This window comes from Bombus affinis, chromosome 5, assembly GCF_024516045.1.
Source record: "Bombus affinis isolate iyBomAffi1 chromosome 5, iyBomAffi1.2, whole genome shotgun sequence".
Lineage (NCBI taxonomy): Eukaryota > Metazoa > Arthropoda > Insecta > Hymenoptera > Apidae > Bombus > Bombus affinis.
Genome location: NC_066348.1, coordinates 12589047 through 12601404, shown reverse-complemented (window position 1 = coordinate 12601404; position 12358 = coordinate 12589047). Strand labels below are relative to the sequence as shown.

Genomic DNA, 12358 nt, shown 5'->3' with positions numbered 1-12358 from the left:
CATGGTTGCATAGAAATTAGGATTTAAGCACGAAATACAGGATAATGGAAATAACTCGAAACGTTATTTTGTAGAACTGAAATAGCTTAATAAATAATAAAAATCATATATGTATTATCTGCTTAATACAAGACATCTATACAGGAAATGTTATATGTTAGTCTACAAAGTTATTATATTATGTATGTTAATCATAGAAAAAAGCAAGATGTATAAATACAATGATCGATCTTTTTCTGTGGAAGAACGGGTCGTGTACTCGTTGCGGCAAGAAATATGTAAAGTTATAGTCGTAAAACGAATATGTTCACATATAATGTAAGAACATTGGCACAAAATTAGAATATAAATTTCCTAAGTACATTGGTCACACGTATATTCGTTATAACGTTAATCGAGCTAGAACCACGTAAAAAGATTCCAAAAATTTCTTCTTATATATTAGTTATTACATGCTAGTCATCCGTCCAAAAGATCTTAATTATAGAGATACATTTTAGTACTATACAGTTACTTGTACATTTTGCACAGCATTACTCCAATCTACTTTTGAAGGAACCAAATAAAATGCAGGTGCTATTTTGCTGCCACATGGACATTGACTACCCGCTATCCAACTAAAAGAGCCTAGTTTTGTATTACATTTTGGACAATTCAATTTTCCCTCGACATTGTGCGTTATATCGGGCATCCAAGCTAGTGGCTCCACAAACAATATTTTTGTACAAAATTCTGCAGGTTGCTGCTCTCGTTTCTGTAGCGGTTCCAACAATTCGCGCGACGTTTTTCTTGTACTTATATGTCTCCAGATTTGTCTTTCGTTTGGCATATGTGGCAAAATATTGCTAGCACTTGCTATGATTCTTCTACACTTTTTACAGCGATACACTGTTGGCTCTGGATGTACAGTAGCAAGAGCTGGATCTGATTTTATCAAATCTGCACAATTTTGTGGTAAAATTTTTGCCTTCCGCATCTTATCACCTGCAATTTGTAATTTATACATTTTGAATTGTACGTTAGTATTATCTACTCCAAAACCCATTTCTTCATAAAGCTTCAACTGTGCTAAAAAACCAGCGTTGGGTCCCACAAAGCGTCTCTTTTCTTTTACAGCTTCAAACGCATCGTAGAAACTTTTCTTATATTTTTTCATTAAATATGCAATAACGATTGTAGCTGATCTAGAAATACCAAAATAGCAGTGTACCAAAATTTTTTCATTCTGCTGTAGAGAATGATCTATAAACTCATAAGAATCTTCAAAATGAGTTAAAAGATCTTCGCGTGGCATATCAGTAACTTGTATGTATTTTACAGTCAAATTTGGTAGAAGTCCTTGGATTTTTCTTGGAAGCGGACATGAATCTACTGTGAGTATATAATTTATTTTAGTTTCCTTTAACCATTCAATATCTGTAGCAGCTGTAAGATTCCCAAGGAACAAACCAGGAATAACTTCATCATAGCTCGATGGGCCAGCATCAAAATCTTCTCTAATTAGATTAGTAGTTTCTTTCTGTGCCATGCTGATCACTCTGTAATAAAGAATACAGCTACGGCATGCATCTTTAATGGCAATTAATTTATTTTGTTAATTATGATACAATATGTATGATATAGAAGATTAAATTGATATAAAATTTCTGAACAAAAATTCTCATAAAAAGTAATAACTTAAATAAAATATAACTTCCCTAGAGGTACCAATAGTTGTCCTTGTGTGAAAAGAACGTGGAATATCCAAAATCTATTTACAACATGCTCTAAGTGAAAATTATATTTTTTATTACCTCGCTTAAACGTATTGTAAATAATTGCAGTATTTCTGATTATGAAACTAGTTCTATAAATGTTATTTGAATAATACGAAAAATAAATCGTAACAGTAACATGTTTTATAAAAAATTTTATTTTCTTTTTACGATGTAAAATATTATTGGTATCAGACACAATATGTTCCGATATCATTCGAATTTTAATTCTTGAATAATGTTACACATCTTTCATCCATTTTGATATATCTTAAATTTATTTTTTTACTTTTACACAACATAACACAACAAAAAACATATCCTACATTCACAAAGGTCTATGCACTAGTTCCAGTTGTCAACGCATGATTACGATGGCGCTTCGGTAGCATATTCATATGGTTCAGTTCTAAATTGAAACTTCTTTTCACAGTGCATACAAATTTGATTTCATGGTTAAAAAAACACTATACCTAATTAGCAAAATCAAACAATTACGATCTAAACACTGTACATAAAAATGCAATTAATATTTTTAACCTTTGTAATCTATAAAAAATTATAATTTCTTCAATGGAATCTTTATGATGGCTTCTTAATGCTGGATAATTTGGAAAACGATATATGCATATTTTTTATAAACATTTTACATACATTCGAAAAATATACCATATTTTAAAGATATACAGGTTAATATACATGCGCACTATTTTAGTTTATATATACATCTCAATAAAAATGGAGTATATCAACAGAATTGTACCTTCAGCTTAAAAGTGGGCGCGAATTTTTTATTATAATATATAAAATATTTAATTCTAAACAATCACAATTATGTATGATAAACAAAATTGTTCAATCGCGATAGAAACATAAAAATAAAAGAACATTTTACAACCAATCGTATTATTAGTACAAACAAATTCTGTAGTTTGATTTCATTGACTTATATCATCAAAATTTATTTATTTAGTAATATTCTTAATATCAGATGGTTATGTCATCAATAGTGGTATAAGTATTCAAAATACGTAACAAATATTATTAAAATTTAATGGTTTTTAAAAGAGAAGAATAACATTAGAAAATGATGGAAAGTAATAACAGGTAACTTTCTGAAAATCAAAAATAAATATAATTTAAATAATTGATTTTTGTACTTTCAAAAGCATTACGGAATGTATTGTCCGACCACGTATGCCGGAAGTGACGCGACTTCGATCTCCACATCATTCTGAAGAGTTGTGAGAATACCGCTTATATAGTCGTGTAGAGCAGTAAGCCTAGTTGTTCCGTGTTTCTCTGATTTTCTCTGTCTCTCCCTCTTCTTCTCTGTCTTCGTCTAGTCGTTTCTATCGGTATCACTTGCGTGCGCGCACGTGTGTATATGTAAGTGTATGGGTACTTTTTTGATTTTTAAATAAAACAAGATGCTGATCTCGCAGGAGGTGATCTCAAAAGCGGAAGAAATCGCAGATCAGGTGAATTTACAGGCCATCGTGCTTGATTTATTTCTCTCTTACGAATAAAAGTCTGCTATTGCAAAGGAACTCGTAATAGAACACCCATAGAAATCCTGTAGGAGGACAGATGTACTCCTGTCAACGTCATCGTGACACGATTCTTATGTACATTCACATATTTTAATTTACATTTTTTTTATTCTTGATTATTTGTTAATATAAAGCTTTTCTAATATTGCTGAATACTGTAAACTTTCCCACATTGTTGTCTTTATCTTACAAAATTAAAGGTTATGCATCAGGATTTATGAGGATATATGTATGTATCCGTTACGAATTCCATTGCTTTCACCGATTTTAATTAGGTGAACATTTTAGTTTAAATAAATTGAGATAATAAAGATTAAAAGTTATCTAGAACATTAATTTTTAACCTTACTTCATTTTTCTATTTATATGATACTTTTGTTAATAACATTAAATCTGTAAGAAATATTTGTTTATTCTGTATAAATTTATTTAGTTTGCTTTATGCAATATTGACAAATATGTAAAATACTAACGAGAAATAAAAGATTTCAAGACATACATATATCACTATATTTAAGTATGAATTATTTATCCACGTATTATTCTTTTCTAACAATAGGTAATTCGCAATGGAAAGCATATACTGCCAACTCTTGCAAGATTATGTCTTATAGCCACATTTTTGGAAGATGGATTGAGAATGTGGTTTCAATGGTCAGAACAGAAAGATTTTATGAATAACAGTTGGCATTGTGGTACTTTCTTAGCTACAATGTTTGTCTTCATTAATTTAATTGGACAACTTGGTGGTTGTGTCATGGTTATTGGAAGATGGAAAGTCAGCATTGCTTGTGGAATCTTGTTTTTCATAGTAGTTCTCCAGACACTGGCTTACAATATTTTGTGGGATATAACGTTTCTATTTAGAAACTTAGCATTGATAGGTGCACTTCTTCTGGTTCTGGCTGAATCAAGAGTAGAAGGAAGGTCATTATTTGCTGGTGTACCAAGTCTTGGAGATAATAAACCTAAAAATCTCTTGCAATTAGCTGGTAGAATTTTATTAGCATTTATGTTTACCACGCTAATTCGCTTTGAAATATCATTCCTCCAAATCATGCAAGATATTCTTGGAAGCAGTTTGATGGTATTAGTCACTATTGGATATAAAACCAAACTCAGTGCATTGTTACTTGTCTTAATATTATCTGCACTGAACCTTTATCATAATGCATGGTGGACCATTCCAGAGTATAAGGCTCTTAGGGACTTCCTTAAATACGACTTTTTCCAGGTAAAATTCAACCATCGTTACCTTTATCAGTGTCATCAATTAAAAGTGTTAAATATATATCTCGATTTTTACAGACATTATCAGTGATTGGTGGCCTTTTAATGATAGTATCTTTAGGTCCTGGAGGCGTATCAATGGATGAGCATAAAAAGGAGTGGTAGATGTCATGGTATCACCTAAATATGCATCATTACATTGTCATGATCATTAAGTAAAAACAGTTTCCCATTCCTATTCCTTTATATGCTCAATCAAGTTTATAACAAGTCCATTGTTTATTGGATGAAGAGCAATTCGTTTTGAATTATTCAATTTGGGTAAAGGAATTGTTAAAGTAGAGTTTAAAGTTGATATTTTAAAATACAAATACATGAAATTACAAAAGAAAAAAACAGTGGAAAACTCCAGAATAGTACTGTTCAGAAACAAACAAAATGAAGACAACACCAAGACTAATTTATATAATCAATAATGGCATTGTACATATGACACTACATTTATCAAGGAAACAAAATATATTTTTTCTGTGTGTTTTTAATTTTCTCTCCGTTTTTGATCTTGAATCCTAATCGGATTTATGTGCATGATTTTAAATATCAATGAATTCTTCCTGTAGAAATATATGTACATTTAAGTTATTTTATTATATTTATAGGAGGCATAACAATAGAAATATTAGATTTTCGAGATTTTTATACAATTAAATTATTGTAAATAAATATTTCATATCAGATTTTAGTTACTATTTATTTATATAATTTATATTCATTAATTGATGATTACTAATTACTATGTTTTGATCCATTTAATAAGTTTGTTACAGTAATTAATCACAAAATAATCAGTAAGTAAAGTCACATAATTAAATTCGTTTCATAAATAAATAAACAGAACTATGTAAGTAAATAGAAAATAAATAGAATTATGTAATATTATGTTTTCTAAATTAGTGTCACTGAAAGATATTACATAGTATTGTTAAAGAAAAATAATAGATTTCGAAATAGTAAGTATATATACAGGACAAGATTAAACGACTGTCGGTTGTTAAGAAAATTATTTTAATTGTAAAATCATTTAACCATTTAACCATTACATTTAACCATTGACTAAAATATAATATAGATCTGACATTATGTGGGACTTGTTCCACGTTCTAAAATACCGACATCGAAAAGATTACAATGCTGTTTACGCCCTCTACGATATGCCACGGCTAATATAGGAGTTACATTACCGACGAGTAACTGAATCGATTCTGGTACGACTACAGTATATTGTGTCATATGTTCTATAATATCGACCATTCAGAGGTTTTATTACGCCCTCTAGAATATAGGAATGATGTTTAGGGACAAAAATCAAACGATCTCGTCGAGTGTAGTAATTATCCCGTTTAAACAAGATCAAAGAAACTTCCAATCATCGAATTCATTTATTTGAACGTGAACTGCTATTATATGAATGAGAAATCGTAAGTAGTAAAGAAAATTCTTCTGGCAAGTTCTTATTATATGAATTTCAATTATATGAATTATTTGTCCCGCGACAGGTTCAAATAAACGGAATTTCCTAAAATGTCGCATATTCAATCCAAACATGGAAGTTGATGCAGTTAGAAATAAATACAAGATACTGCGGTCATCGATGACGGACAGAATAGACGTGATAATGAAATATTTCTGCATGTCCAGCGATCTAAAGGTTTGTGTATATGATTATGAAATCGTAAATTATCAGCGCAGAAAAAATAAAGATTTATACGTATGTATATCACGCGTCTAAAATGTACGTCTATATGGATTGAATTAATTCCTATTATGGATTTCTTGTATTACGCGATTTTGGCAGCTTGCTTTTAACTTTTCGTTCTTTTATGAAGAAAAGGGCAATCAGTGTAACAGAGAAAATTAAGATTTTGATAAGTCTTTTTTGTTTTATTATTCTGTAATATAAGATACATTGTCCGACAAACGGTTATACAGACGTACAATATCCAGCAATTCGTTTTTTTCATGTATTTTACAGTGACGACGAATGCACTTCCATAGTGTCCAATTTCTTAACTATTTACAAAGTATTAATTGATTCTTATATTTGTTGCATGACACCAATTCAAACGATAGGTTCATGGTACTCCTCGGTTCTCCTGTTGTTTGTCACGTTCTATTTCTCTTTCTTCGCATACGCTCTTTCCTCTCATATCTTTTTACATGTATACTTTTCAAAAAATCGAAGAAACATCGTTACAAACGGTCTCATCGGAAAGCTGAAACATAAAAGTGATATAGAAGTAAAGAACGAATACATTTCTCATTTGTTAATAAACAAAATAGATCATTACGAATGCATAAACTTTGAGAATCACAAACGAATGCATAAATTGGAGAAGAACAATAGTACAAAGAAAACGTAGCTGCTTTTTTACTTTGACTTTCGTTAATTTCAGATGTAAAATTTGCTAATCAAATAAAATTGTCGCTAATTTGTTATTCGAGAATGCGCACATACACATACACGCGTATCATACGTACACACATCACCAATTCTGCCACGGCGAGGCAGAGAATAAACAAAATTTGTTCATTTAATCTTCGCCAATAAAAATTATGACACGCGAGTTTCACTATACAAAGATTTACATTCCAGGTGGGAACAGATAATACAAAACTGCTACGAAGTGCACGTAACTATTTCTTCGGATCATGATTATCGTGTACGAGAAATCTGCAATGATATTTCCTATCGTATTTGTCGTTCTCTTAATTTCTCGGGTGTAGCGTATTGCGATTCACGCTTAGAAACGTGCAACTCTTATTTGGATAAAGTCGATCGAGAGTGAAAATAGAAATTCTAATGTTTCAATAGTACTCTTCTAACATTAAACGTTAACTGTCGGTATTAATATCGTACAACGTTTAATATTATATACAAAGTAATATAGAAAAGTTCAGCCACGTCGCCCGATTCTTAGGGGTCTCTATTAGCGACATGTTCGTTAATTCCAATTACCATTTTTGATGACATTTTCATATTAATTAAATGATATTTTCGAAGATCGAGTTTCGCTCGTAGAAACGTCTAGCTGCGTTCGAATTACAATTACGTTGCAATTTTGTATAGGATTCGCTAGTACGGAAGGACGGCAGAAGCAAATCCCGCCGATTCGACAAACGCGAACATTGAATCAGCCATTCCCATTTTTTTCTACTCTTCAATGTTCTTCCTATCGCTAATGGTTTAGTTAATTCTTCGTTTGAGCAATCGACGAACGTGTACTTTGGTATTACGTGTTCCTTTTGAAAATTCTAGTTCGCAGAAAATACGCAAATTAGTTATAATCCTATACGACACGTTATCGTTATCGAAGAAACGAAATTAATATTTTTCGTCCTTTGTTATTTTGATTTCACTGGCTTTTACAGAAACTTTCGTTCATTTGTATAGAGATACAAAGCAATTTGCAAGTACCATTCTAGGAGATTCAAGAGCCCTTTTGTATAAACTCGTTTGTTATTAATTGAGAATATATTGCGATGTAATTGACTTTATACTCATTGACAGTATTACCGTTAAATATGACCATCAATGGAATTCAATGGTACAGATGAATGTTTTCGAAAACTCTGAATTCGAATGTTTAATAAATTATCAATGCTGATTATTATATCGTTTTAAGTGCACGTAACAAAAGTATCAAATACGTGAAATTGATCGACAAAGCATCAAATCTCTGCCATTTCTTTCTTTCTTTCTTCATGGAGAAACTGCGATTTATTAATCAGAAATCCGTTGAACATGTTCTTTTTTTTTTTCTCGCAAACTGTCGTACTAAAGTTTCGTGGTGGTCGACGAGTACTTTGAGTCGAGTCATATTTCCCTGAGGAATGAGGAGAGAAACCAGAACGCAAGGGCGTGAAATCAGGAGACACATAAGAGGAAAATCTTATAAAATAAGAAAAGTCGAATTGGAGATTTCTCTAATGGGAATTCACATTGAAGCTGAAGATAGCGTCACACGAAGCAAATTGCTTCTTTTTGTAAGCTATTACCTTGTAAACTTCATAATTGAATTTTTATGTTAGTTCTCAGAGATAAGGTAAAGAGATGAAGAAACAAAATAAGATCTCTTTCTTTTTAACGTTTCGAAAAGCAGAAAGAAACAACGGCAATAAAACTTGAGAAAGGAATTTTTTAATGAAATTGCTATCTTCGTGGAATATTTGTTGTATAATCTTAATACGAAGTGTGAAATTGTATATGTATATCTTTGATCAGAACTGAAGTTCATAGTATACTTTGTGAAACGTGCTTGCTTACGTTCTGGTATCAAATTTTATATGATTTACAAATGGGTAAAACTGGTCTGTAAATTCTTCCTTGGTACATCTTACCAACTTTCATTTCGAATACTACGCGCATTTTATTTCTTCTCTATCAAACCAACTGTAATTGTGTACGATTTCACCGATGGCAATATTTATCGTTGAAGAAATTGTTATCCCATCAAAACATTCTACGATAACATAACAGAAGGAAAAGAACTCGTTGATGTAATTTTTAATTCCATCTAACTTTCTCCAGAACTACTCTTTTTTTGTGTTATATTTAGTATTAGATGAAATTATCGGTACGTTCAATAATATGTATATCCAAAGGTCATACGAATCGAAGAAAAGTTACAAGTGGTTTGCCGCAACAAATTGTCCAAGCGTCAGCTTGGAGAAACGCGTGTGGCCTTTCAAAATGAATGGAACGAGTGCGAGGAAGTTTGCTCGGTCAGCCAGGTTGGATCGATGGCTGGATGGTCCGGTGCAAACACCAAAGCAAACTTTGTCTTGGCTACCGTCCACGATTCTCTATCGAATCACCAACAAAGTGATAACGATAACTCTAGCAACTGCTCAAGATAATATCGATTGTCATTAGACAACGTTACGAAACTCGCTTGTCTATTTGTTGCGCAACCAGAACGTACGATTCGGAATTCGTAGTTTCAACGTTATTGTTCGTCGATCGTTCCAGTTTCCCCTCTCTTTTTTCAGCGTAAAAACTTTTAACTTTTAACGTTCTTACATCTTATGATATGTTACAAGAAACAGAAAAACACTCGTTTAGGTTGCTACTGCACGCGGTTCATTCGTCGCTGGTACAGAGCAGACTATGCGTTAGTTTGGTTGCGGTTCGATTTTTTGCAGGCCAGATTATTCAGTTCTTTCGTCGAGTGGTATTTCGTTATATACAAGATTTTATAACGCAGCTATGTTGTGTTTTGTTTAATATTTAAATAAAATATCTGAATAAAACATACGAGATTCAGGGGCTTGAACGTGCATACGACACATGCATATGTGAATAGTTATTTGTTATGAATAATTCATAATCTTGGAAACAATTTTAGCGATCGATCATGCCGATAGCTTCCATTTTTTGATATTAACGGAACGAGTTTAATTAACAAATGTAAATTATGCTTATCTGGTGTGACGTAACTGTGACGCGCAATAGTACAAAGAACTGTTTTCTTACGCAGAAGAGAGCAACCTGTAAGTGCTTTATACCTTTTTAGAGTCTGCTCGATACTTGACGAGAGTAATATTTCACAGCTAATTTACAGCTATACATTACGCACTCCATAATCTCATACTCTATCACGAATATACCGATATTAAACAGTGTGAATAGTTTTATATGCGATACTCTTAAAAATTAGTGCCTAATCGCAACAGTATTTTAGTTATTGTTCTTGAGCACAGAATTCAAATATGATTTTCGTTCGAATGATTTCTGCGTCTAGTCAATGGCCGCACGATGGTACATTAAAAACAATTGGCGTTTATCTTTCAAAGTATTACCTGGTTTTGTAAAATCATCGCATAAGTAATTGTTCGAAATATTAAAAGATATAGAATAGTTCCAGTAAAAGTCGACAATAAAATAGATATGTACAAAAGTTAAACTTACATTGAAACATCGTCCGGTTCTTTTAGAAAAATCTGTTTGTCATAAAATATACTTACAGATATATGTATATATATATATATATATATATAACGATTTACTTATTTTTATATCAATTTTTGCTGGGTAATACTTACTTATTTTGGCAGTGTCGTTATGAAAGAATTGTTAGCGTATGAATAATTGATCAATGATGGTGCAATACATGTATAAAAGAGTGACGTATGAATGAAAGTTTCATTATGCACTACACGACTAGACGCATCAATCCATTCAGTTACATTATGTGTTGGACAAGAATGTGTTTACTTTATGAGCGTTTAAATGCAGAAATATAAAAACTGTTACGAATTTCTATCTAAATAGGTGTGTAGAAATATTAAGTCGATCTCATAATAAGTTAGAATGTCATTTCCAAGTCATAAATAAATCATAGAAATTATCAAGACTGCTGAATAAGAGACGTGAGAAACTGTATTTCTGATCCCATGTTGCTTTCTTATTAGACCAAAGAACCAAAATATATTTACAAGTATGTATCTGTTGGTGTTGCATGTATATGTACAATCTTACATTATTCGATATATGTATTTGCAAAATAATCCTCTCTTTCCCGTTTATTCTTATATTCGATAGCTGTTTAGACGAAAACACGGATTTCACATTCTACTAATATGGGATGAATGTTCATTAAGAGTAAACCAGAATTAACGTAGGAACGTCTGCAGGAAGTTTAGGAATTTCCTAGAACATTTAGGAAACACTTCGTATATCCCGAGGATATCTTACTTAGAACTCGCATAATGTAATTGCTGGTCTTATTAAACTTGATATATACAAGCATATGTATTATATATCTCGTCGAATTGGACCAATCTCATTTACGTTACCATTATTTCGCTTGCTTTGTTTATCGAATCGAGTAAAATGTATTTTAATATTTAACATATTTTCACGGAAAGAAAGTTTGCTAATTCGTTAAACTTCTCGCGCAAATACATATTTATTTGCGACATTGGTTTTGATCCAATACTAATTTTTATAATTGACAGTGTTTGAAATTACACGTATTATACGTATTTATTCTAGAGAAAAAAAAGTGCGAAATAAATCACAGGAAAATAACGTTAATTCGTTCGTTTGTCTTAAACTGAGAATCTCTTTCGTCTCGTTAATATTGGAAACGACATTCCAACCGTTTTCGAACATGGTCGCGTACTTTCTTTGAAATTGCCGCATCCATCGTGTGCGACGAAGATTTAAGACACCTCATTTATGTCGTACTTTGTACGCATAAATATTCGTTTGCACCGAATAACATTAAATCCCGGCAACTCTACGCGAAGACAGTCCATCGATCGCTAACGATATATCTGTTTCTTCGAACGAATACCTGGAAAAGTTTTTCAACCAAAGGATCTTCCTACGTGCGAAGCATCAGTTCCTGTTACGAAAACGTTAATTTATGAAAAGAAAGAGAAAAAATATTTAGAGGATAACGAGTTACTATTTTCGAAATAAATCAACTTCGAAACCGGTATCGACGGTCGTATCGATGAAAGTGTTTCATCCAATTTCCCCGTCAATCGTCGAAGCGCACACTATGTCACTGTGATTGAATGATTACCTCTCTATTTATAATATATACGATGTATTAAGGGTACCTATCAATCTCGAACAGCGTCGTGTTCCACGAGAGCGTTCTCGAGAACGAACCTATCTAAACAGGTCGTCCTTTGCTTCGTTATTTCTATGCAACATACTTGTCCGACTACGAGAGGACAAAGTTTTACATTTCGGTGTTTTCTTCAACCTCTTCGTCGACCTTCGGCAACATGTAGACACCAGGAATCGGC

General features: G+C 32.0%; 2 protein-coding genes across 3 annotated transcripts; one reads left to right on the top strand and one right to left on the bottom strand.

Moving 5' to 3' along the window:
* Positions 1–90: 90 nt before the first annotated feature.
* LOC126916919 (dual specificity protein phosphatase MPK-4) lies at positions 91–2121 on the bottom strand. 2 transcript variants are annotated; one of them, XM_050723227.1, is made up of 3 exons: positions 1794–2121; positions 1450–1538; positions 91–1371 (listed from the first exon to the last, which is right to left on the bottom strand). In XM_050723227.1, exons 2-3 carry the CDS (start codon positions 1526–1528, stop codon positions 503–505), a joined length of 948 nt encoding a protein of 315 aa, XP_050579184.1. In that variant the 5' UTR covers positions 1529–1538; positions 1794–2121; the 3' UTR covers positions 91–502. The 2 variants fall into 2 exon arrangements, with proteins under 2 accessions (XP_050579184.1, XP_050579183.1); XM_050723226.1 differs by having other exon boundaries at positions 91–1538; positions 1794–2119.
* Positions 2122–2995: 874 nt separating this feature from the next.
* On the top strand, positions 2996–5079 carry LOC126916923 (surfeit locus protein 4 homolog). The gene is made up of 3 exons (XM_050723239.1): positions 2996–3235; positions 3867–4541; positions 4616–5079. The coding sequence occupies exons 1-3, from the start codon at positions 3185–3187 to the stop codon at positions 4700–4702; spliced, it is 813 nt and encodes a 270-aa protein (XP_050579196.1). The 5' UTR covers positions 2996–3184; the 3' UTR covers positions 4703–5079.
* Positions 5080–12358: the final 7279 nt, after the last annotated feature.

Coding starts and splice junctions, on each gene's coding strand:
- LOC126916919 (XM_050723226.1), bottom strand. CDS start 1,528: ATGGCACAGAAAGAAACTACTAATCTAATTAGAGAAGATTTTGATGCT.
- LOC126916923 (XM_050723239.1), top strand. CDS start 3,185: ATGCTGATCTCGCAGGAGGTGATCTCAAAAGCGGAAGAAATCGCAGAT. Junction 3,236..3,866: donor CGGAAGAAATCGCAGATCAG/GTGAATTTACAG, acceptor TTCTAACAATAG/GTAATTCGCAATGGAAAGCA. Junction 4,542..4,615: donor TTAAATACGACTTTTTCCAG/GTAAAATTCAAC, acceptor CGATTTTTACAG/ACATTATCAGTGATTGGTGG.